Genomic DNA, 25741 nt, shown 5'->3' with positions numbered 1-25741 from the left:
GTCCAGTGTTTTCCTCTTAGCCATTCTTGGGTGTTTTTAGCTGTTTTGGGTCATTGTCCTGTGGTGAGACACATAAACTGCAACTGAGACCAAGCTTTCTGACACTGGCCAGCACATTTCTCTCTAGAAACCCTTGATAGTCTTGAGATTTCATTGTACCCTGCATAGATTCAAGACACCCCGTGCCAGATGCACCAAAGCAGCCCCAGAACATAACAAAGCCTCCTCCATTTTTCACAGTAAGGACAATGTTCTTTTCTTGATATGCTTCATTTTTCCGTCTGTGAAGATAGAGCTGATGTGCCTTGACAAAAAGTTCAATTTTTGTCTCATTTGTCCATAGGACATTCTCCCAGAAGCTTTGTGGCTTGTCAACATGTAGTTTGGCAAATTCTAATCTGGCTTTTAAAAAAATTTGTTTTCAACAATGGTGTCCTCCTTGGTCGTGTCCCATTAAGTCCACTTTGGCACAAACAATGACGGATGGTGCGATCTGACATCGATGTTCCTTGAGCCTCCCTTTGATATGTTATCAATTTTCCTACTGTGGCCACGTCCAGGGAGGTTAGCTACAGTCCCATGGATCTTAAATTCTGAATAATATGTGCAACTGTAGTCACACGAACATCAAGCTGCTTGGAGATCTTACCTTTAACATGCCTGTCTATAATTTCTGGACCATGTTGAATGTGCTTATATATAGGCTCACTGACTGATTACAAGATTGTAGACACCTGTGATGCTAATTAGTGGACACACCTTGGATTAACATGTCCCTTTGGTGACGACATTTTCAGTCTTTTCTAGGGGTACCATCATTTTTGTCCATTTTTGTCCTGTTTTTAAGTAATTCTGTTGAGGCAAAGCTTGACTTTCATTGGTTAAATTTCATCAAATTTTTTATTTATTATTACTTTTGTCAGATTCAAGTTATTTCTGTGACCATTGTGAGTTTTTCTTTCAGTAACCGAAGGGTACCAACAATTTTGTCCATGTGTGTATTTTCCAATATATTATACTGTTTTCTCTGACAGGCATACATGTACAATAATAGTAGAACATTTGACATGCTTAGCAAAATTACTCTGGCTCTGAATCCTGTGTTTCTCCTGTCATACTTTAAAAAACCTGATTTCATCATTTAACTGGGTAATAAACTATTAAAAGTATGTTTTCTGTCAATAATAGCAGATATAAGAGCTGTTTACCAAAGCTAGCACTGCCTGTTCACAAAGACAGAGAGAGAGAGAGAGACAAGAGAAAGAGAGAGAGAAAGAGAGAGATACTAAAGACATCATGTCAGTCACCAAGAAAATGGTCATCTAAATAACATAAGAGATAAGACTTAAAAATGGTTTAGGCTGTTTTAGGCTAGGGGTCCAGACACCCGTGGCACCGCCTACTGAACAGCAAAAGAGCGAACTAAGAGTGAAGGAATCGGCCCACCTATTGCAAGTGCACAGTCCCGAGAGACAAGTCCCACTCCCAATGAGGCCATGGGCTGATGGCTGTCTGGGCCGGTCCTACAGTGAGAGATAGCTGAGAAAATCCCTGGTATCCCTGTATGCCAGTCCGCCCCTGAAACTGGCAACCCCAATGAGAGACTCACATGAGGCTCATTCTGCTTTCCTATTGGATAATCAGAAACATCTAATTGTATTTTTGTAATTAAATCAGTATTAGAATTGTTATAACAGTAACATTTTTATTTGAACATGTTAACCTCATATCTGGGAACACAGGTAGGTCATGTTTATGGAATTTAAAAGGACAGTATGTAAGATTTAGATTTTTAAGTTGTGCAAAAGTTGCTAAATTGCCTGAAGAATGCACAATATAGAACTTTGAAATACCTCACAAACAAGATTACTCAAACATGTGTCTATGAAACCAAACAACACTCCAAGTATGATTTTGACAGGCAATGTTTGACAGGCAGTGCCATATAAACCATCTCGGACCACCTGCTGGTGCTGGTGTCAGAACTAAACATGAATACATGAAAACACGTTTCAGTTTTACGCAGCTGATAATTATTTGTGATTATTTATGTTTTGATTTGTGTGAATTTAATGTCTTTCTTATTCTGTAAAGCACTTTGAATGACTTTGTGTACGCATTTTACTATACAAATAAACTTGCCTTGCCTACTATTCGAGCAAAAGTCACACAATACAACATTTCTCCTGTAACGTGCTGCTTAAAAGTCCCAATTATAACTGATGAAACCCAATGTTCATAACCTTTGCGCCTGCTCTGCTGCATGTTTGCTTCTTAAAGCCTCGCTCTAGTTTATAAACGAACAGGTGAATGGCTCATATTCAGTCCTCCATCAAGGTCCTATTCAGAGCTCTTTATTAGCTAACACTTAAACCCTCAGCCCTGATTCGTTAGGCTAAAACTCAGCACACACTTAATGAGGTGTGATGAGGGGCCAATGGTACCTGACCCCCTGACCGGCCCCTTTAGAATGAGCCCTTTGAGGTGTGTTTGGACAGACGCACAGGGAACATGGAGAGGTGCTTGTGATCTCATATAGAGGCAGTAGTAAAGCTGACCAGAGCACAGCGGTCAATGCTTAAAGTGCGTATGACAGGTTAGACTTCTAATTGCTCTAACAAACAGCTAAGATTGTTAAATTTAAGACTTTACTAATCAAAAGACAAAGTTTAAATCTATCAACTAGACAAATCGTTGTAAGGTTGAAGAAGTTTCGCTGCTCATCTGGTCAGATTGCTGGTGGCCACTCCCTTATATCTATCTGAAGGGAGAGGCTAACTACACTGAAACTGTAAACATCTACTTCGTCTTTTGCTGTGGATCAGACCTGGACGACTGAGGGTTTACACAGACTTTACTAATCATTTAAAAATATTCCCAGTTTGTTAATTTTCTTAGGTTTAAAATTTCACTCCCTGGTTAGAAATCATGACATCATGCTAGGGAACTCTATAACTATTACCTAGTAACCATCCTGTACACTAGGCCAAAGCTCCTCAAATGTGCACATTTGAGAGATTATTACTGAAAAAAAGGATTTTTTAGACAATTTTTATTACTTTCTTAAAAGTCAAAACTTGATATGCCTTTCATTGGTATTTTATACCAGTGCCTTTAAACTCTACGTCAAACGTTTTGGATATTCCTCCACAAGCTTCTCACAATAATTGGTAGGAATTTTGGCCCATTCCTCGTGACAAAACTGGTGCATCTGAGCCAAATTTGTAGGCCACCTTTCTTGCTCATGCCTTCTCAGGTCTGCCCATAAATTTTCAATAGGACTGAGATCAGAGCTTTGTGATGGCCACGCCAAACATTGACTTTTGTTATCCTTGAGCCACTTTATAACGAGTTTGGCAATATGCTTCAGGTCATTGTCCATTTGGAAGACCCTTTTGCGCCCAAACTTTAACTTCCTGGCTGATCTTGAGATGTAGCTTCCGTATTTCCACATAATGTTCTTTCCTCATGATGCCATCTATTTTGTGAAGTGCACCAGTTCCTCCTGCAGCAAAACAACCCCACAATATGATGCTGCCACCCCTGTATTTCACATTTGGGATAGTGTTCTCAGACTTGCAAGCTTCTCCCTTTTTCCTCCAAACATAATGATGCTCATTATCGTCAAATAGTTCAATTTTAGTTTCGTCAGACCACAGGACAAGTCTCCAAAAATTAAAATCTTTGTCCATGTGTGCATTTGCAAGCTGTTATCAGACTTTTATGTTTCTTTTGGAGTAATGGCTTCTTCCTGGCAGAGTGGCCTTTCAGCCCATAGCAAAAGACGAAGTTCAAATCTGTCAACTGGACAAATCGTTGTAGGAGTGAAGACGTTGCACTGCTCATCCAAGCCACTTCTTCAGTTCTGGTCAGAAAGCTGGTGGCATTCAGCCCATGTCGGTACAGTACTTGTTTCACTGTGGATAGTAACACTCTTAAAAGCTTTAGCCAGCATCTTTACAAGGTCTTTTGCGTTTGTTCTTTGGTTGATATGCATATTTCAGACCAAAGCACGTTCATCTCTGGGACACAGCCCATCTCCTTCCTGAGCGGTATGACGACTGAACATTCCCTTGGTGTTAATACCTGCGTATAATTGTTTGAACAGATGAACGTGGCACCTTCAGGCATATGAAAATCACACCCAAAGATGAACCAGACTTGTGCAAGTCCATAATTCTCTTCCTGATATCTTGGCTGATTTCTTTTGACTTTTGATATTACATAAAGAAGCAGTGTGATTCAGGTGTGCCTACAAACACATCCACAGGTGTGACTCTAATTAACTCAAATTTTGTCAATAAAAATAATAATAATAATCAGAAGCTTTCAAAGACATGACATCATCTGGGTTTTCCTAAACTGTTTAAATGCATAGTAATCTTACTGTATTAAACATCTGACTTTGAAGAAAGTAATGGAATATTGTCTTTAAAAAATCCTGTCATTATTCTGGCATTTTGCAAATAGAAATATTTTTGGTAATTCTAACTGACCTAAAACTGGAAAAGTTTAGACTGTTTTCATGTCAGTGAGTAGAAAAAAAATGTACGTCTTTTTATGTAGTGTATGTAAACTTATAGGTACAACTGTATTTTAAATTGTGCCGAACTTTTAGACAGAATTTTCCCTAGTGTGATGTCATCAATATGTTTTAAAACTCTACTTGTAATTTTCAGCATTTTTTCAACTTGTCTTCACAAATTCACAAAACTATGATTTATAATTACAACAGGTATTATTCTACCAAATTAAGAAAAAATTGAGAACTGCACCCAAAAGACTACACCTGCGCCGGAGTTCATGCAAAAAACTCAGGAATGCATAAGGTAAGTGAGGAATACGTTTGGACCACTAAAATTAACTAGTGTTTCACCTTTGTTTTAAAGACAAATCAGATATACGCTTATATTATATATGCTAGCTGTATGTATGTATGTATATATATATATATATATATATATATATATATATATATATATATATATATATATATATATATATACATACACACACGAGGTTCATTCAATAAATAAGGTGAATTTTTCGGTATAAGGACTTAATACAGATAGAAGCTTACTTTTTTTTTCACTTGTTTTTCACATGGATTTCATTTCTTTTGCAGATTAAAAAAAAAACTTTGAGAGTTTTGGCAATTAACAAAGATGGCTGACCAAGAAGCATGCTCCAGAATTGAACAGCGGTCAGTTATCAAGTTTTTGGTTGCTGAAGGGTGCAAACCCGTTGAAATTCATAGGAGAATGTCAACTGTGTATGGTTCGATCACCTCAGGAGACCTCACTTCTGTAGGCCTCCCAGGCCTGCCTTCATCCTCAACACTGCTCGGTCCTTCTTTAAACAATTTAGCCCACTTTCTTTTGGCTGAAACATGTGGCACCATTATTATGGCACATTATTGTGGCACCTAATTATTATGCACTATTTTTTGCTATAAAATGTGGAATACCAATGCTAAAATTCCAGAATAGAGCTTTAAAGATAGGCTGGTACCTGTCTTGTGTGAGTCTGGTTCGTGTTGTGTCTCTGTACTTTGGGCTGTCGTGCTCTCAGGTTCCTGTAAAAGAAACACAAACACATCAGGTTAAACCACAGTCCAGGAGACCTGCGGAGAACTTTTCCACATCCAGACTCACATTCCCTGGACTTTTACTTTTCCGATTCTTTATGACACATGAGAGGGAACTAAGTTAGGCTGGGAATAATATTAGGCTATACCTGATTTAAAAAACATGAAAAAACAGAACTAGTTTAGACTGTGCTCCAAAGGTATTTCTAATCTGTTCCGAGCATCCTAATTATTCACCCGAATGAGTTTATAAGGGCTTTCCACAACTTTTAGATACAAGAGTGGAACTTTGACAACTACCATGCTAACAGTGCACTTCCTGGTTGGTGAAGGGTAAAAACGCATCGTAATTAGACACGATTTTCAAAGGCCAGAGTGGAGTTTTGCAAACACTGTAATGCCAACAACTAGAATCCTAACAGCACTTCCTCCATTGTGGAGGATAAAAATGCTCAACATTTAGATGCAACTGTCAGAGGCTAGAGTGGAGTATGCCCAAAGAGTAATGCTAACAAAACAACTAGCATGCTAACAGCACACTTCCAGGTTAGTGGCAGATTAAAAATGCTTTACAATTAGACACAACTTTTGGAGCCCACAGCAGAGTTTTGACATCAGAATAACGTTAACAACAACTCGCATGCTAACAGTGCACTTCATTTTTGACCCTAGGAGCTGCTTAGAAAATATATCTGTACTGGGGCAAGACCAGTTTTGCTTAACAAAATGTCATACAACCACTTAAAAGTATGACAGGATGAAAACTGACAGCCCACCAGCTGATCTATACTTCCTGTTATGAGGGGTTACAGGTCACAGTCAAAGCCCCTTGGACCCTCCTGCTGTAGGGCAGATGTTTAGGCAGCTGCACCAGTCCCCTTTACTTTCCATTGTAAAGTGTGGCCTCATTTTTATTATGAGCTCCTCTGTCTAAATTGTATTGTTTCATTTAAATGGTAAAAACAATGGCAGGACATCTGGTGTAAAAATCTTCCAAACTTTTAGTCCTAAAACTGGACATGGAGATGTTATTGCCTTGCCCAGAATGTTCACAAGTATGGAATTAATCATATCCATCTTGATAAATTTGAGCTATTGTTGCTAAAAACATGCATTCTTATTTGGATTGGGTTTGTCTCTTCACAGATCTGACATATTGGCATGGTAGCGTCACCTGCGTCTGTCTATGGAGGTAGGTAAGCCTGTTCCAAATGTGGAACATTCTAGTGAAGGCAATATAAACTCCATGGTGACAAGCACAGGGAAGACGGTCTACCAGAAGTAGTGCATCAATAAATCATGATTAATGTTCATAGTAAATCATAACCCATGATGTCCCACTGATTTATGTTATAATTTGGTGTTTTGGTTCTCAAGACCAATCAAATCAGTAATCCAATCAGAATGCAGAATGAGCCACATATGAGTCTCTTATTTGGGTTGCCAGTTTCAATGCTGAAATCCAGTTGGTTTAAACCTAAAAGGACCCTCTCTGATCTGAATGTTCATTATCTAAACCCCAGCACCTGCACCCATATACTGAGAGTGACAAAAACTTGCATGTAATAAAATAATAATAAAAACAATTTTATCTGTTCAAAATAATAATTTGAAAATCTTTAATTAATAATGTATTTTTTATTTGCAACCTCTGCTTTAAAATCCTTCCCATTTCCCTGGTTGTTTATGGGGCTCCAGATGGCTTTGGACAGATGGATGGGAGCAGGGAGGGCCGTAAACTTGGGGCTCTAGGAGTTTAACTCTCAACCGCTCCACTCTGACATCAGCTGTACAAATACCTCCGCCTGCTGTGTCCTTTGAGCAAGACCCTTGCACTCCTACAACTGCATATGCATAGGAGTGGAGTGATTTACATTAAAGGCTACACAATGTTCTAAATCAAGATATATTCCATAGACAATGACTAAAGCCATATATGGGAAATTTATAACTACATAGTATATTCATATGCAGTATATTCCCAAATGGAGAAAATATGGAAATTTATTGGGATCTTCTTTCATTGCAGTAACGTTAAACTAAGGTCTGAGGAAGTGGTGAAAGAGTAGTAGTCATTCTCCAAAGCGGAAAGGTCACAGGATTGATTCCTGTACCAGGTGGGGCTTTCTGTCTGAGAGGACTTTGCATGTTCTCCTCATGTCATGGTGGCTTACTGGGTAGTCTGGTTTCTTCCTTCAAAATGAAAAATGCTAAATAGGCTAACTCGCCAGCTAGGTACTACTTACCAAGATGCTAGCTAACTATATATATATATATATATATATATATATATATATATATATATATATATATATATATAGCAATCACTGCAATCAAACGATTAATGTAACTGTCAATGAGACTTCTGTACCTCTCAGAAATTTTCTTGATATGCTTTATTTTTCCGTCTGTGAACATAGAGCTGATGTGCCTTGGCAAAAAGTTTCATTTTTGTCTCATCTGTTCATATGACGGATGGTACGACCTGACACTGATGTTCCTTGACCTTGAAGTCCCTTGAATCGGCCACATCAAGGGAGGTTGGCTACAGTCCCATGGATCTTAACCACTTAACATTCCGATGGCCCGCCCTCAATTTGGACTTCGCTTACCTTTAAGGGCTCTGGTTCTGTCAATCATCAACATATTCCCACAAAGTTGGTCTCATTTGTTCCATACACTTCCAGAGAATATAATCCAGTGAAGAAATTATGTCCATAAAAGAAGTTATATCCTCCATGTCCAATCTGCTGCAGGAAAGTGAAATCTGCTCTGTCACTTTTTTGGATTTCTTTTGTCGATTTCAAGCATAATAAACTTCTGATAGCACCAACTTTGTTCCTCAGTGCGAAACAAACTTGTTAGCTTGTGATTGACACCACTGTTGGCCGATAAGGTGGGGGTTGAGGGTTACTGGAGCCCCAGACAGTGAATCAGTGCTACAGATGACTGACAGATTATGTCCCACTCTCCTCTTTGTAGATTCAAACAGTTACATTACACACGTTTGGTGATGTTTTCCCCTTACAGTCAATGAGCAGCGGAACGTGACGATGTATGACATGCCATGGTTTTCCGTAAAATGACAGAGTTTGATGCCTGCATAAAAGGAGCAGAGGAGATGCAGAGGAGATGCAGAGGAGATGCAGAGGAGATGCAGTGGAGATGCAGTGGAGATGCAGTGGAGATGCAGTGGAGATGCAGTGGAGATGCAGTGGAGATGCAGTGGAGATGCAGAGATCTGCGCGTAATGGATGCGTAATTTTATGCACTGTCGTTTTGCAGCAGTTTTGCATTCTAAACATGACAAAACAGACAAAAAAAACGTAAGTACGCGACCAAGGACACTGTGGATATTTGTACAAGTTATACTAGAGGCATCTCGGACCCGGAGCAGCTTGTGGAACTGAGTGAAGATCTCATGGTGGACTCAGGAGTAGAGGATCTTATTTTTTGATGGATTGCATGTTGTTCTCGATCGGTAAGCATGGTTTATTTTGCTATTGACATAATTGTAGGTAAGATATATCGTGTGTAATCGTCAGCCTTGCTTCTGTGCACGCAGTGTGCATTAGAACCATGCGCTCTGGCACATTTGTGTTTAGCTGTATGAATTACACATTTGTCTATGGTTTGAAAGGGTTTTTTTCTGCAGTTTGCATTATCATCGGCTATTACGATGCTTTGCACAAAACAATGATACAAAACATTTTTTTACATAAATTTTATATAAATTTATACAAACTAGGTGTGCAGATTCCTAAGTGTAAGCTTTCAGTAGAGCCCTCATTGATGTCTGTGGGTTGAAGCATTCAAAAATTATTGCATTTTTTCCAAACGTTCTCCAAATGTCTCCATTTGGGTAGGTTTGGAGAGGTTTGGATACATCAAAAGTGTAAAAATCTAATTTTTATAGATATTGACCTCAAATTTAAATATAGAGCAATAGTATAACTGTTACTATGACAACTGAACTGAACATTAAAGAACATAGTATAAACTTTGTCTACTACATAATATGAATTATGTAATAGGAAAACTAAATAGTAATAATAATAATATTTTGATGATTAAAAATAACATCTATGATCAGGATAAAAAAGGACTACTAATGATTATTATATATACAAATATAAATCCAGAGGTAACTGTAAGAATATAAAAACAAATGTATTTCTTTTGTTGTATACTGTATGTTTTTCTTTAGATGTGGAATTAGGCAGGCATAAATAAGCTTTGCTTCAGCCTATGCCTTTCAGACACAATGAACAAATTCTATATATGTGTATGTGACTGTGACAATGTTTTATTTATTTTCTGTGTGTGTCTGAATAAACTAACTAACTAAATTTGAAATGTAAGTTGTCAACAATATTTTCAGCTGAGATAGTGTATTTTTCCCCCAGCTACCTACTGCAACTTTCTGCACCTTAATTTTAACAAAAAAATTTAGGCAAGGATGAGAAAATTAATTTTTTATGTTGGTTCCAAAGTGTATAAATGCTTAGCAGATATACATACAGGGATTCTGACACCTGTGGGTATAACTATAGGGTGTTCCCTTTACAAAGACCCCAAACCTGTGTATATACTACTAATAAATATAATAATGATTATGTTTTTTATTTGGAGAGGTCAAAACAAAGGCGGAATGCTAAGGGGTTAAATTTCTGAATATGTGTGACTGTAGTCACAGGAACATCAAGCTGCTTGGAGATGGTCTTAAACCCTTTACCTTTAACATGCTTGTCTATAATTTTCTTTCTACTCTCTGAGACACCTCTTTCCTTTGCTTCCTCTGGTTCATGTTGAGTGTAGTACACACCATGTCACCAAACAGCACAGTGAGTACCTGTAGCCCTATATATAGGCCCACTGACTGATTACAAAATTGTAGACACCTGTGATGCTAATTAGTGGACACACCTTGGATTAACATGTCCCTTTGATCACATTATTTTCAGTCTTTTCTAGGGGTACCATAATTTTTGTCCAGGCCTGTTTCATGAGTTTATTTTTTTAAATAATTCTGTTAAAGCATGGTTGAAAAGCAATGTCTGACTTTCATTGGTTAAATTTCATAGCATTTTTATTTAGTATTACTTTTGTCAGATTCAAGTTATTTTTGAGACCACTTGGAGTTTTTCTTTCATTAACCGAAGGGTATCAACAATTTTGTCCACGTGTGTACATGCAACTACAATGGCATTAAACCTATCTATTCATGACTAGTAGATGACACCACCAGTACAATTTACTGGTCAGATCTGTGAAAAGGGAAGACTCAAAGCCGGATCCTTGTACACACAGGCTTTGTCCCAAGTCTCCCAGTCAATATACATGTAGTTACAACAAAACAAGGTCCTTATTTATTTTCAATAAAGAATCACATTCTTATTGGTTAAATAGGTTGGTATAATATCATACTATGAAAAATTCCAGGAAAAGCAATACTGTCCCCATAGAGACAAGAAGGAGCAAACTCTCCACCAGAAAAGTTACCCAGAGTAAATTGCAGGCTTTTACTCCATCATCAAAAAACAAAAAAAAACAAAAACATAAACCAAATGCCTGAAGATCCACATTGCAATCAACTTTAACAGACCAGGAAGTGGGTTCTAAAAACAAGCTACACTAAAGTTGGAAGTCCACTGGCAGATTTTCTGATCAGTCGCGCCTCAAAATCATGGGACATGGGTCTCAGAGTGAGATCGGGAGAAACATCAAACTAGATCCTAGATTCAGCTCATTTTGGTTGTACGACGGTTCTGATATTTGAGATTCTTGGTCTCACAGTGAGACTTCCTCTCGCTACATCTGTGTCTATTGATCTTTGATAGCGTCATGTGACAACACAAGCGGTCTAACAGCAGAAGTGTTCCATCGTGAACAGGAGCACCTCTCCCCTTTTCTCCTTTCATTTACTAACTTTTACAAAAGCAAAACCACTGCTAGCATGTAGCGCTAGCTTCATCTTATCTGTATGATGATGGACATGTTACCACACAGAGCCTGCAGCCTGATATATGCTCAGACAAACTTTAGTCATAGTCACAATGATGGTACACACACTGTGTTCCTCATGTTGTTGTCGTAACGTTAAGCACGAGGGACCAAAAATACAGAACTCGGGAAAGTTTTAACAGTGTTTATTTACAAAGTATAGATAAGCAAATGACGGTAGATTAGACGGTGTGTCGGGAGCGGGGAGTTAGCCGTGGTCCAAGAGAAAACGTGAGGAGTTGAATCTGAGATGAGGAGAACGGTACCGATACAGGGAAGCAGGGTCGAAGACGGGAGTGCTGAGCTGGTCCAAGGAGCGGGATCTGGTGAGGAGCAAAAGGTATCCAGTAAGCAACGTAAAAAGCAGGGAAAAACATGAACAGAGCCAAGCAATGTATATTCACATGAACACGCGGACGATCTGGCACCGAGTGTTGGGTCCTGGCTCCTCTTATCCACCGCAGGTGCAGCTGATTGTGATTGCCTCCAGGTGCGCACGAGAGGAGCCGAGATCTCCTCCCAGCTCCAGACTCAGACACGTGAGGGAGGGGAAAAGGACAACAAACGAGGCAGGACAGACCAGGATCATGAGAGTTGTGTATTCTGACACCTGACAACACCTGACTAAAAACACTGCAATGGACACCAGGCTTCAGTCCAAGGTTCACACCCCTCCCCTTGATGCATTTCTGCCCTGTTTTAGAAAAAAAAAAAAAAAATCATTATTCTGATTTTTTTTATCAGGAACAAAAAGTTTTCTACCTTGTAACTAACTACAGCGGTGTGTGACTGTTTTGGCAAACCTACCACAGACCTGTCTGGTTGTACAGAGGCCCAGGGAGAAGCCAGCCCTGCCCCCAAAATGGAGCTGATTACAGAGAAGAGACGATTTGAGAACCCTCACTTCACAGGGCTTGAGGGATGGGTTACACTACTGCAATCTTAGGATGCACGTATTGACAAAAATGAAAATTGCAACCATCCAGCTTTAAAAAAAAAAAAAAAAAAGTTTGAAAACAAGAAATGGCTCTTTAAAATGCACCTTGCACAATTTTAAAAGGTGCACTGCATAACTTCTCTAGTGGAGAGTATATGCGATCTACTCGTCTCCATGGAGATGTTACTGCTTTGCCTGGTACGTTCCGCAGCAAGGCATTAAACTTATGTAGCTCCATGAAAACACCAAAATAAATCAAAGCAGGTGGCGGACTCTCTACCTGAAAAGTCACACAGTGCACCTTTAAGTACTAAAAGACTGTATTGAATTGAGGTATGTTTAGTTTCATTAACACGAGAAATCCTGTATAATTATTCATCTTCCTCTCCAGAGCTCAAAACACTTTATCACACCAAATGATGTCATCAGGTGGTAATCCAAAAGTGCTCCTGTTTCTTAAAAGAAACAGGAACTCATGTGTTTCTTAAAGAGGGGGTAACTTAACACATACGTTTTTGATGCTCTGAGTCTAAATAGGATATCACCACATAATCTGATTGACAGGATGGGGTGCACATCAGGTTTGTCAAGCTACTGTGTACAGTTTTGCATCATGCTTTTGTATATTTATGGAGAATTGTCGTGTGGGAGCGTGGATAATGTTGGCATGTATGCTGAGCATTGCACATCTTATAGCTAACCTTAAGGAGAGTTCAAATAGTGTCCGCGAGAGATCACCAAAATACTCAAACATGCATGGATGACATTTAAAGCCACTTCAGACATGCTTTGATGAGGGAACAATATTATAACATGGTGATGCTTAAAAAAATATAATACCCCTTCTTTAAGTCCTCTTACTAGACTCATTCTCATCATTTTAGCACTCCCTACTAAATCCCCTACTACACAGATGACAAACTTCAACATTAGCGGCTACTATTTTTAGCCTGAAAACTTCTGCACTCTTTAGATCCCCAGATTTTAATAAAGGTTTTGCCAAGTTTTCTAAAATGTATTATTATTTTTAATTTTGGTGAAGTTTATAACTTTTACTTTGTGGTTGGACACGGGCAGCAGATGTGACAAAGGTAAATGTAATTCCATAACTGTGATGCAGTAACCATAATGTAAACAAGGGTCTAAATTACACAATAGTTATGATTCATCTATTACAATTAAATAACACCTTTATTTTGTTACATCAATGACTAAACTGTCAGAAAAATGCCTTCCTTGTGTGTAAATTGTCTCTGCATTTTGGATGCATTGGAGTTTTCTGTGTTGCTGACATAGGCAGAGGGATTTTGCTTTAGAACTCAGCGATACATTCTGTATTTTTGTTCTTTTCAACTTTGTTACCCTCCAACTGCAACTTAACTGACGTAAAGTCAGAATAAAAAAAAAAAAAGAAAACCTGTCATATGCACTTTAAGCAAATCAGTTTAAAAAGCTTACATAATAATATCAAAGAGAAGGAGGAAGGGGCTTGTGTTTACTCTGGGCGCTATGACAATAGGCTTAAGCTGATCTTGATTACCCTTTGTTCACTCATTACAAAGTCAGGATAATAAATGTCAATGAGTTGTGAAGGTTCCCACAAGGGGACAGCACAAGCAGGAGTGGAGGTGGTAGTCTTAGTAGTCGTATTAGTATTATGGTGTAAATGGGCCACATTTTTATATAGCGCTTTCCCACCTTCCAGGCACTCAAAGCTCTTTACACTCAGCCTGAGGGGGAGGGGGGGCTAAGTGTCTTGCCCAAGGACACAATGAAATATTCAACTGTGGGAGCTGGAATCGCATTCTACCAACTGAGCTATTGTCGCCACCATATTAGTAGTAGTAATATTAGCATTAGTGGCATTCGTGTTAACATTAGGATTAGTATTAGTGTTAGTCATATTATTATTAGTAGTAGTGTGATAGATTGTAGGAATAGTCTTTGTGGTGGTGATGATACATAGTAGTAATAATAGCATTTGAGGTTAAGGTGGTAGTAGTAACAGTAACAGTATAGTATTAGCCAATAACAGTAGTAGGTGCATTGTGATGGTATCCTATTAGTAATAGAAGTAATACCATTAGTAGCAGTAGTGGTTTCATGGGGGTCAGTGTACATTTGCAGTGCTAAATTAAAAATTTGTGGTTGTAAAGGTGATAAAGATTTGCGTTGCGAGTGGAGCGCAACTTTTCCAATTCAACCTAAGTCTTGTTTTTTGTGGGAAAATTGGAAGGAAAAAATGTAAAACAAATATTCAGTGTGCATATATATTTGAAAGAAACTAGGCTAGGTAAGAGCAGCCTGCCTGATTCCTCCCCCTCTCTCTTCCTCTCTCTTCATCTGTCTCTTCTCTCAGACAGCTGGCACTTCAGAGAGCGAAGGAGAGGGAGAAGCCGGTCTGTTATTACTGAGTGCTGCTGCTGCCCCACACTCCAGAGCTCATCCAACCAAGGCAACAATTAGAAAAGTAAAGACACATGTAAGGGAGCCCCAACAGCACCCATAAAGAGACCTAACCTGCCAGCCGCTGCGTTCCAGACAGGAAGTGACAATGGACACACTTCCGGCTGCATCCACTATGGCTCCAATTTACTTTCTATAGAAAAACCCTGTGCCTCTTGCCATAACTGCTGTTGTCAGGCTTATACCTTATTTCAACATGCTTGGTCCAGATTGGGTCTTTGGTTGTTAAGATACACACAGTTGGAATTCAACATATGGAAATTCAAATTTCTCTCTATAACCGCTAGCCTCGGTGAGCTTCAATTGACTGGAGCTGAATGCTGGGTGACGTCACACTCCCTTAATCCACTTCGTTATACAGTCTGTGCATTGTTCAGTAAAATCAGATACCAAGAGTTACAACTCCCAACTCTGTAATTTTCAAAGGACCTGTTAATTAAGCTGTTTTAGATCAATACTGTGGTTTACAATAAACAAAATGTAATATAAGGTACACTTTATTGTCCCTCTAGGAAAATGTGTCCTCTACATTTGACCCATCCTTCAGTTTCTCTGAGTTAAACTTGCCAGGAGCAGTGGACTCATCTCCAGATCTTGAGGTCTTGGTCAGGACTACTTTCGGAGGAGGAAACCCACCCAGACATGTGGACATGCAAACGCTACACAGAAAGGTGACCTGGGAATCAAACCCAGAATCTTCTTGCTGTGAGGCGTGAGTGCTAGCCAAAATCATGATCTACACTCACCTGAAGGATTATTAGGAACACCATACTAATACGGTGTTTGACCCCCTTTCGCCTTCAGAACTGCCTTAATTCTACGTGGCATTGATTCAACAAGGTGCTGAAAGCATTCTTTAGAAATGTTGGCCCATATTGATAGGATAGCATCTTGCAGTTGATGGAGATTTCTGGGATGCACATCCAGGGCACGAAGCTCCCGTTCCACCACATCCCAAAGATGCTCTATCGGGTTGAGATCTGGTGACTGTGGGGGCCATTGTAGTACAGTGAACTCATTGTCATGTTCAAGAAACCAATTTGAAATGACTCGAGCTTTATGACATGGTGCATTATCCTGCTGGAAGTAGCCATCAGAGGATGGGTACATGGTGGTCATGAAGGGATGGACATGGTCAGAAACAATGTTCAGGTAGCCAGTGGCATTTAAACGATGCCCAATTGGCACTAAGGGACCTAAAGTGTGCCAAGAAAACATCCCCCACACCATTACACCACCACCAGCAGCCTGCACAGTGGTAACAAGGCATGATGGATCCATGTTCTCATTCTGTTTACGCCAAATTCTGACTCTACCATTTGAATGTCTCAACAGAAATCAAGACTCATCAGACCAGCCAACATTTTTCCAGTCTTCAACTGTCCAATTTTCGTGAGCTCGTGCAAATTGTAGCCTCTTTTTCCTATTTGTAGTGGAGATGAGTGGTACCCGGTGGGGTCTTCTGCTGTTGTAGCCCATCAAGGTTGTGCATGTTGTGGCTTCACAACTGCTTTGCTGCATTCCTCGGTTGTAACGAGTGGTTATTTCAGTCAACGTTGCTCTTCTATCAGCTTGAATCACTTGGCCCATTCTCCTCTGACCTCTAGCATTTTCGCCCACAGGACTGCCGCATACTGGATGTTTTTCCCTTTTCACACCATTCTTTGTAAACCCTAGAAATGGTTGTGCGTGAAAATCCCAGTAACTGAGCAGATTGTGAAATACTCAGACCGGCCCGTCTGGCACCAAGAACCATGCCACGCTCAAAATTGCTTAAATCACCTTTCTTTCCCATTCTGACATTCAGTTTGGAGTTCAGGAGATTGTCTTGACCAGGACCACACCCCTAAATGCATTGAAGCAACTGCCATGTGATTGGTTGATTAGATAATTGCATTAAGGAGAAATTGAACAGGTGTTCCTAATAATCCTTTGAGTGTATATATATATATTAAATATTTGTAATCTTCTTGTCTCGATGGTGAAAACAGTTCCACTTAGGAAAATTCTCCCTTCTATTTGACCCATTCTTCCATGTCATTTTTTCTTAGGCCAGAACTATCAACAAAGCCACACTGAAATCATATCGTTGACAGTTTATAAGTCATTCGTTTCAGTCTTCTCTTAAAATCTTTCACACATCAAATCTTCTATATATCCCATCAAACTTAAAATGCCCATATTATTCTATTTTCTGTGTTGTTTCTTCATCAAAAACATACCTGGAGTTGTGTTTTGTTTCAATCACACATGTTAAACACACAAATCCATTTTAGGCTGAGTTCTTCTCACAAACAGGAAAACACTCTGTTCCACCTTGTGATGTCATGTGGTAATACAAGAAGTGCTACACTGTTTTTAAACTCCATACACCTTGACTAGAATCATTTAAGGTAATTTCAGTTGCCAATCTCTGCAAAACAAGAGGTAAAAGGAGCTGTTAACTTAAAAACTAGTGCTTCATGATATCACAAGCTGGAGCAGAACATTTTGAACTTTGGAGATGTACACAGACTAAAAATACTCAAACATGTGTTAATTAAACAAAGGACAACTTGGGGTATGTTGTTGATGAAGTGAGCTTTAAGCCATGCTTTAACATTGTTAAGTCAATTTTGTATAATATAGGACCTTTATGTAAGCATTCTACTTTGAGTCTGTCAGTAGACTAGGTCACCATGGCTCAAAATCATTTCCATTTCAAACGCCATTGCAAATGTTTATGTTGAAAAGTACATTTTAATGACAGTGTAAAAAGATGGTACTCTTCTTCCAAATCCACAGCAGTCCAGATATTCCACAGTGAACACAGAGCCGGTGTTTGTCAAACCCATTAACCCTGTCTGCAACCATAAACCTTTAATTATCAATGTCTTTAGCACAAGTCCACCTACCCACTTCTTCTGAATTTAAAAGGGGATGCACTGATAAATTCACTCTTTCAGTTTTAAAAAGGTCCTCTATTACACAGTATAGATTCTTGTAAGAACAGAACCAGGACTGAAATAGTCTCCCTAATCCATGTTATTTAGTCTCAGGCCAGAACTGAAATCACATTCTTATGCAAATTCTTGAGAAAGTTGGAGTTTTTAGTTTCAGCCTTCACCCAGAATATGTCCCAAATGAAAACTTTCTGCTTAGCCCATCGAACTGAAATATCTCTTTTCTTTTGGCCTACTTGCGCCTCTTTCTCCGTCTCTCCTCTCTATCCATCTTTCTCACCTCCATTTCTCTCTCTCTCGTTCTGATGAGGTCACAGCATCTGACTATTCTCGAGGAAAACTTGGACAGTTCTTTTCAATGACTCTACTGCTGCACTCTCCTCTCCCTCCCTCATCTCCCCCTCTTTCTCTCTCTCTCTCTCAGCCACACTGTCCAGTCTCCACTCTCTCTCTGTTCTCTCTCCTCCTTCTCTCTCCCATCTCTTTTCCATTGCTACACACCCACACCCTCTCATCTGTCTCCCCTCCTCGCTCTCTCCCTATATTCTCTCTCCTTCTCTTCTCTCCTGTCTCTTTTCCATGACTGCACAGCCACACACTCTCTCTCCTCTGTCTCCCCTCCTCTCCATTTTCTCTCTCTCACGCGCGCTCCTTCTCTTTCCCTCTCTCCTGTCTCTTTTCCATGACTGGACACTCTCGGAACAGTTCCAATAAGTCTAGCAGCACTGATGGAGCATAGAGCCCACAGACCCACAGCTGCATGCTCAGAGGAAAATTGAATAGGATTGGATTGGATGACATCTGGAATATTCCAAATTATTTTAGTCAGATAGAAAGTTTAAGGGATTACAAAAAGTAACCACCATACTTATTTTTCACCCGCAAGTTTAACATTTAAAAGTCAAAACTGGACAGAAGTAAATCTTGACTAAAACTGAAATTTAAAGAAAAGTTTTGATCATAATACATTTTCATTTGTGTGTGTGTGTATATAAATATATATATATATATATATATATATACACACACACACACACACACACATACATACATATATACATACACACATATACATACATAAACACCTGGACAAAATTGTTGGTACCCTTTGGTTAATAAAAGAAAAACTCACAATGGACAATGGTCACAGAAATAACTTGAATCTGGCAAAAGTAATGAATAAAGTTCAAACCTTCGTAGATTTAAGTATTATAGAACGAAACCAAATACTATGCTATAAATAAAAATGACATCTTTTACTGTAACAAATGCAATTTAATGATCAACCTACGAGGTTAGACACATAAGAAATGATTAATAGTGACTCAAGAGTATTTCACAGTTCCTGACCACGCCACTTCGTCCTGACGCCGCTCCGCTGTAATGTCTCGTAATGTCCTTTTTCCTGCAGTCACTGATCCACAAAGCTAAAGCAGACTCCATCCGCACGATGGTTACAACCCTTTATCCTTTATCCTCCTTAAAACGTATTGCTGCTGTTGTCCTTATGTTATTTTCCTCTTTATGTCGAGTTCACATGTAAAATCTCTCGTGGATGTGCGTCTTGGCCACGCTGCGTTTCTGCGGCGTGTTTCAAAGCATCAAAGTGGCGCGAATCTGGTGCTTAGGTGGCACGTCTTGAGCGTCCAGGCGTCAGACGCTCTGTTCATGTGTCCAAAAGTTGAAATACCTGTACTTTTTGGCGTTCAATCAAAGACTACGCTCCAATGACAAAGCGGCGTCATTATCCGGAACAAGTAGAGAGACATCAGCCATAAACTAGCGGCAACTTAATTATGCCAGGCGCACCGGCTCACCGACCCAAACACGCTGCAGAGCTGATCACCACTGTTGATGGGTTTTATGTAATAAAAACATTAAAGTCACTCTCTCAACCTGGTCTGCAGCTTTCACAAAGACACAGGGAAAACAAAACATCCAAAGACACTCACAGACCGCAACAGAGCTCTGGACAAGCATCAAGATGACGTGCGTCCAGAGTGTCCACGACGTGCATCAGGGGCATAAAATGTAAAGGTGTCCAACTAGAGGCATCCAATGTGTTCCTGATGCCCCAGAGTCACACTGCTAGCCTCAAACATTTGTGTAAATTTGGCTGAACGCATTCTGTACTGTTCAGGAGACACAGCACATCCATTAGCCAATCAGGACACAGAACACAATGCGCCTTCATACACTGTAAAAAAGTATGCAAAATTGCACCCAAAAAAAAAATCTGCGAAATAGCGAGACCGTGAAAAGTGAACCACTATATAGCGAGGGAACAATGTACCTGAATGTCATCGTTGAAACATTGGCATCATTTCTTTTTTTAAAAATTGATAAATAAAAATTTAAAAAATGAAAAGCCCTAGTTAAGTTTTGGAAAACTTCAAACAAATATATACATATAAATATATTTTGTAGGCCCGATCACAATCACACACAGAACACTCACACCAAACATCTGGGACACTGGGGTATTTCAGTACTTGTAAGATGGATACGGGTGTAGGACATATTTCATAGGTCTAAATGAGCTGAAAGCAGCCAATGTAAAGCTGTATTCTTCCATCAGAATCTCTCCATCTTATTCCCACTCTCCGTCTGATCCTGTACAACTATTGTCATCAGGGCAGCAGATCCAGATTCCAGATCACATCTACAGGTAAACAGAAGCTTCTCACGAAATACTACACTGTATCTGTATACTATCACATATTTTCAAGTGATACAAATTATGCCAACAAGAAAAATCCTAAAACGTTTTTGCAAAATAAGTGGGTATATTACAGTATATATATATATATATATATATATATATATATATATATATATATATATATATATATATTTTTTTTTTTTTTTTACATAATACTGATGCCAGCCAGTTGCACAGTCACTAGTTGCTCTCTTGCATTTTCTGAATAAGTTAATAGAAAAACATGCATCCTGAGCAGGCTTGCATCTCCACAAACCTGACTCTTATTTGGCCTGGATGAGGGCCTTCTCCTGCTTGTTTCCATTGAAATGTTGTTCCTTAGGCTATAATATTCCATAGTATGGTATAAAACTCTGTGGAACGTTCTCCATAGAAAGTTACACAACTTTAAACTGTTCAAAAGTTGTTTAAAGCTTTTAAAGCTAGCTCATTAATATTTTAGCCAACTTTTCAAAACATTCATTTTACAGCATGCTTCAGCTGACACCTGTTTAACTGACCGGGTGAGTAGCAGAGAAACACACTTTAACCCAAGAGCCTCAGCAGTCGAAAGGTTTCCGTGTAAGGGGCAGTATAGTGGACACGGCAGCTTTGAATCCTAGAGTTGAGGATTCAAGTCCTACTTTGAAAGCCATATCACTGTATCTAGTTTCATTTTCCATATTGGTAAATAAGCCATGTAGTAAACAAACTAGGGCCTAGAAAGATATAAGATAAGATATGCCTTTATTAGTCCCACAGTGTGGAAATTACAGTATTGCACCGCACAGTTCAAGAACAGCAGAAAAATGGTAACATGCAATAAAACAAGATAATAGATAATAGCTTAAAATAATTTAAAAATAAACTTAAAAATAAACTAAATATAGACTAACAGTGCAACACACTGTTTCTTATTATGTACAAAAGAGTAACAGTGCAGCATAGGAAAGGTGGAGACACTAAAAACACAATGTGAACTGGTGAAGCATCCATCACATTTAAGACATGCTACAATTGAAATGACAGAAAAGACAAAGGTTTTGGCAGCTTCTAAGTGGTTTGACAATTGTTGTTTACATGAAGGAGCTAAATGAGACTGTCAGCTGTACAGAGGAACCAAGCCAGAGAGACCAATGTGGAGGCACATTACTGAGCAGAGCCCCTAGAGGCTCTGCTCAGTAATGCTCAACTTATATAGCAAAAACTGTATCACAATATTAAACTGTTTTTGTGTTTCATTGATTATTATGCTGGCTATGGCAGGACTTTACTATTGTGTACACAAAGATAACAGATAAAGAGCACTGACAAACCAGGACTAATGCAGAACTAAAGAAGGAATAAAGCAGGACTCAACCTTGGCTAAATCAGGACTAAATCAGGACTAAATCAGGACCAAATCAGGACCAAATCAGGACCAAAGCAGGACTCAAGCAGGACTCAAGCAGGACTCAAGCAGGACTCAAGCAGGACTCAAGCAGGACTAAAGTAGGACTAAAGTAGGACTAAAGTAGGACTCATCCTGGTCTAAAGCAGGACTCAACCTGAACCAAGGACTAAGCAGGATTAACAGCAGGACTAAGTTAGCTCAAAGTCAGAGCTGCACCAAGACTATATGATGGTATAGACCATCATCATCATCACTAGACCAGGACCTAAACCAGCAACTAAGCCAGGTCCTAAATCAGGAACTTATTTAGGAAAACTAAATCTATTACGGCATATTTTGATCAGAGCACATATTGTATTTAGCAGTAATATGACATTTTTCTTTATATAGTTTTTTTTATCTATAGAAGTCACCATCAATTTTAAAAGCTACAGTGTTCCTTAAAGATCTTTTTTTTTTTTTTATTTACTTTGAATTTAAACTTGCAATCTCTATATAGAACTTACAGTAACACCTTCAAAAGGACAGATATACTAGCTATTAAACATTTGTTTAAAAAAAAACCAAAAAATTTTTTTTCTCAATCCTACCCATATCGTTAACCCTCCCCACAAGCTACAGTCCTGTAGACCAGGGCAGATGTCACGTTTTTACAGCTGGAGTGGATAATTAAAGCCAGGTTACCTTGTGTTGACGGATCCCCTGCCTGCGTGCTTCTGAGCAGTGACTCCAGTGCTGACAGGAGACTCTGCTACTGCCGGTCTCACTCTCTCTCTATCTTTCTCACTCACATACAACTGCTGCTGCACATGGCTCCTCCCACCACTTCCTTAGCCCCACCCCACTCCCTGTGTCTGACCACGCCAGTCGGGTTCACGTAGGCAATGACACTCAAGAGGTTCAAAAAATGAAAAAATAAATAAAAACGTAGTTCAATTCTACAAACAAATCAGAAGATCCTGGTGCATTATGTATCATTTTTGGTGGAGGATAAGCTGTCAGCTTGTCAAAAGTATGACAATAACAATAATAATAATAATAATAATAATGTAAAATAAAAATACCTTAGTAAAACATGTATTCTTATTGTGAGTAGGTTCGCCTCAACAAAGAACTGATCTTTACCTTCCCTTTCTTGCTTGTTGCCATGGACATAGATAGGTTTAAAGGAATTGCATGGTTCCACCTTGTGACGTCATCAGATGGCATCCCCATCTTTTCCATGTACATTTATTTATGCTTGTACTCACCAATACTATTTTAGTCTGTATAAAGAGGCATACCAAGGCTAAGGTCTCACAAGCGTAGCACACAATAATGCATAATAGATATGTTGGTAGTAGCAGTAACATGTGAATTAACATTGAGTGGCATACAGATATATTATTATCAACATTATCCATCCATCCATTTTCTTCCGCTTATCCGGGGCCGGATTGCGGAGGCAGCAGTCTAAGCAGGGGCTTCCCTCTCCCCAGACACATCCTCCAGCTCCTCCAGTGGGACCCCAAGGCGTTCCGAGGCCAGCCGAGAGACATAGTCCCTCCAGCGTGTCCGGGGCCTCCTCCCAGTAGGACATGCCCGGAACACCTCCCTAGGGAAGGATCCAGGAGGCATCCTGAGCAGATGCCCGAGCCACCTCAACTGGTTCCTCTCGACGTGTAAGAGCAGCGGCTCTACTCTGAGCTCCTCCCGTGTGACCAAGTTCCTCACCCTATCCCTAAGGGTGGGCCGGCCACCCTATGGAGGAAACCCATTTCGGCTGCTTGTATCCGCAATCTTTATCTGTCCTTTCAGTCATTACCCAGAGCTCATGACCATAGGTGAGGGTAGGAACGTAGATTGACCGGTAAATCGAGAGCTTTGCCTTCCGGCTCAGCGCTTTCTTTATCACAATGGACCGATACAGCGACCGCATCACTGCAGACGCTGCACCAATCCACCTGTCAATCTCACGCTCCATCCTTCCCTCACTCACTTGTGAACAAGACCCCGAGATACTTGAACTCCTCCACTTGAGGCAGAGACTCACCACCGACCTGGAGGGAACAAGCCACCTTTTTCCGGTCGAGAACCATGGCCTCAGATTTAGAGGAGCTGATTCTCATCCCAGCCGCTTCACACTCACACACTGCAAAACCGCCCCAGTGCCTGCTGCAGGTCTTGGCTCGATGAAGCCATCAGGACAACATCTGCAAACAGCAGAGATGAGATCCTGTGGTTCTCAAACCAGAACCCCTCCGGCCCCTGGCTGCGCCTAGAAATTCTGTCCATAAATATAATGAACAGAACTGGTAACAAAGGGCAGCCCTGGCGGAGTCCAATATGTACCAGGAACAGGTATGACTTACTCCTGGCAATGCAAACACAGCTCCTGCTCCGGTCATACAGGGAGGAGCAGTGTGTTTTTCATCCCTGTCGCAGAACACTGTATCATCATTATCATCATTATCATCATTAACATGATCATTATTATTATATGCTCGTATGATTTGTGCACTGTCTGCATCTAATTATTAGGGTTGTATCAAAAATCTAATTATAATTAATAATAAAACTAGTATCGAAACTAGATACTTATGGAAATATAAAAGAAAGAACTACTATTTAATGTTGGAAATTGTCTAAAGAAAGAGTGGTTTTATTATCATTGTGGTAAAAGAATCGGTATTGAGTATCGAATTTATTCTATAGTACTGAAATAGAAAATTTTAGTATCATTACAATACTACTAATTACAAAGCATTTTATTGTCTGAGAATCAGGAAGTGCGGTGTTAGCATGCTAGTTGTTAGCATTACTGTGATGGCAAAACTTTGCTCTGGCCTCTGAAACTTGTGAAACACTCATCACAGTGCATAATATGGATGACTGCAGTCGGGAATGCTGCACAGTTTTCCACATTTCCACTGTTTTCCATAGACGCCGTTGTCATACACCTATAATTATCAGCTTTTATGAGCAGTGGCTGAGGCAGGCTGCAGCTAAGCAGGCAGAGGAAAATGCTGAGGTTTTCGGGAGTGCTGTGTGATCTCCAGCTTAAAGGAGACAGGCTAATGTGACTTTTATGAGATTTTATAATGTGCTTTAATGTTTTATTCGCTATTAAAAATGCTACAATTAACCATCATAGAGTTTTAAATGGTGAATGGTTGTCTCCCCTTCATTGTTTCGAACTTAAAGCAACTGTAGCCTGCACTCTTAGTTTTAAAAATGTACTCCAGTCACAACTGAACCTGGGTTGCCAGTGTCTTAACCTGCAGATACTGCAGGACAAATCCAAGTTTTTCTCACTGTCAGTATATAGACAGGCCTCATGTGAAAGCTCAGAAGCTTCAGAATTCACTCACTGAGCTGCAGAGGCTGCATTAACACTGATTCATGATTGGCTGCAGGTGGTGGGGTTAGTGACCATTCAGATCAGAGAGAGTCCTTTTAGGTTTAAACCAACTGGCTCTCATCATTGAAACTGGCAACCCAAATGTGAGGCTGATTCTGCTGTCTGATTGGATAGTCATCTTTTCATCATCAAATTTTAACATAAACAACATGCACATCATGTCCACTGTTTTTGTAACTAATAAATCAGTACTACAATTGTTATTAGTAAAAGCTATATTTGATTTGAAATTTTTTTTCCTCGTATCTGGGGACACAGATTAATTTTAAATTTCATATATGACCCAAGTCTTACATAAAGTTCCTTTAACTA

General features: G+C 39.5%; 1 protein-coding gene across 3 annotated transcripts in view; it reads right to left on the bottom strand.

The window, feature by feature from the left end:
* The window catches only part of smtnb (smoothelin b), a 153891-nt gene that overhangs the window by 58947 nt on the left and 69203 nt on the right, over nucleotides 1-25741 (bottom strand). For all 3 annotated transcript variants that reach the window (XM_055224058.1, XM_055224059.1, XM_055224060.1), the window contains exon 6: nucleotides 5512-5575. In XM_055224058.1, the coding sequence (XP_055080033.1) occupies nucleotides 5512-5575 (64 nt within the window). The remainder of the gene's footprint in view (nucleotides 1-5511; nucleotides 5576-25741) is intronic.

This window comes from Periophthalmus magnuspinnatus, chromosome 9 (assembly GCF_009829125.3).
Source record: "Periophthalmus magnuspinnatus isolate fPerMag1 chromosome 9, fPerMag1.2.pri, whole genome shotgun sequence".
Classification (NCBI taxonomy): domain Eukaryota; kingdom Metazoa; phylum Chordata; class Actinopteri; order Gobiiformes; family Gobiidae; genus Periophthalmus; species Periophthalmus magnuspinnatus.
This window is presented reverse-complemented; position numbering and strand designations above follow the sequence as displayed.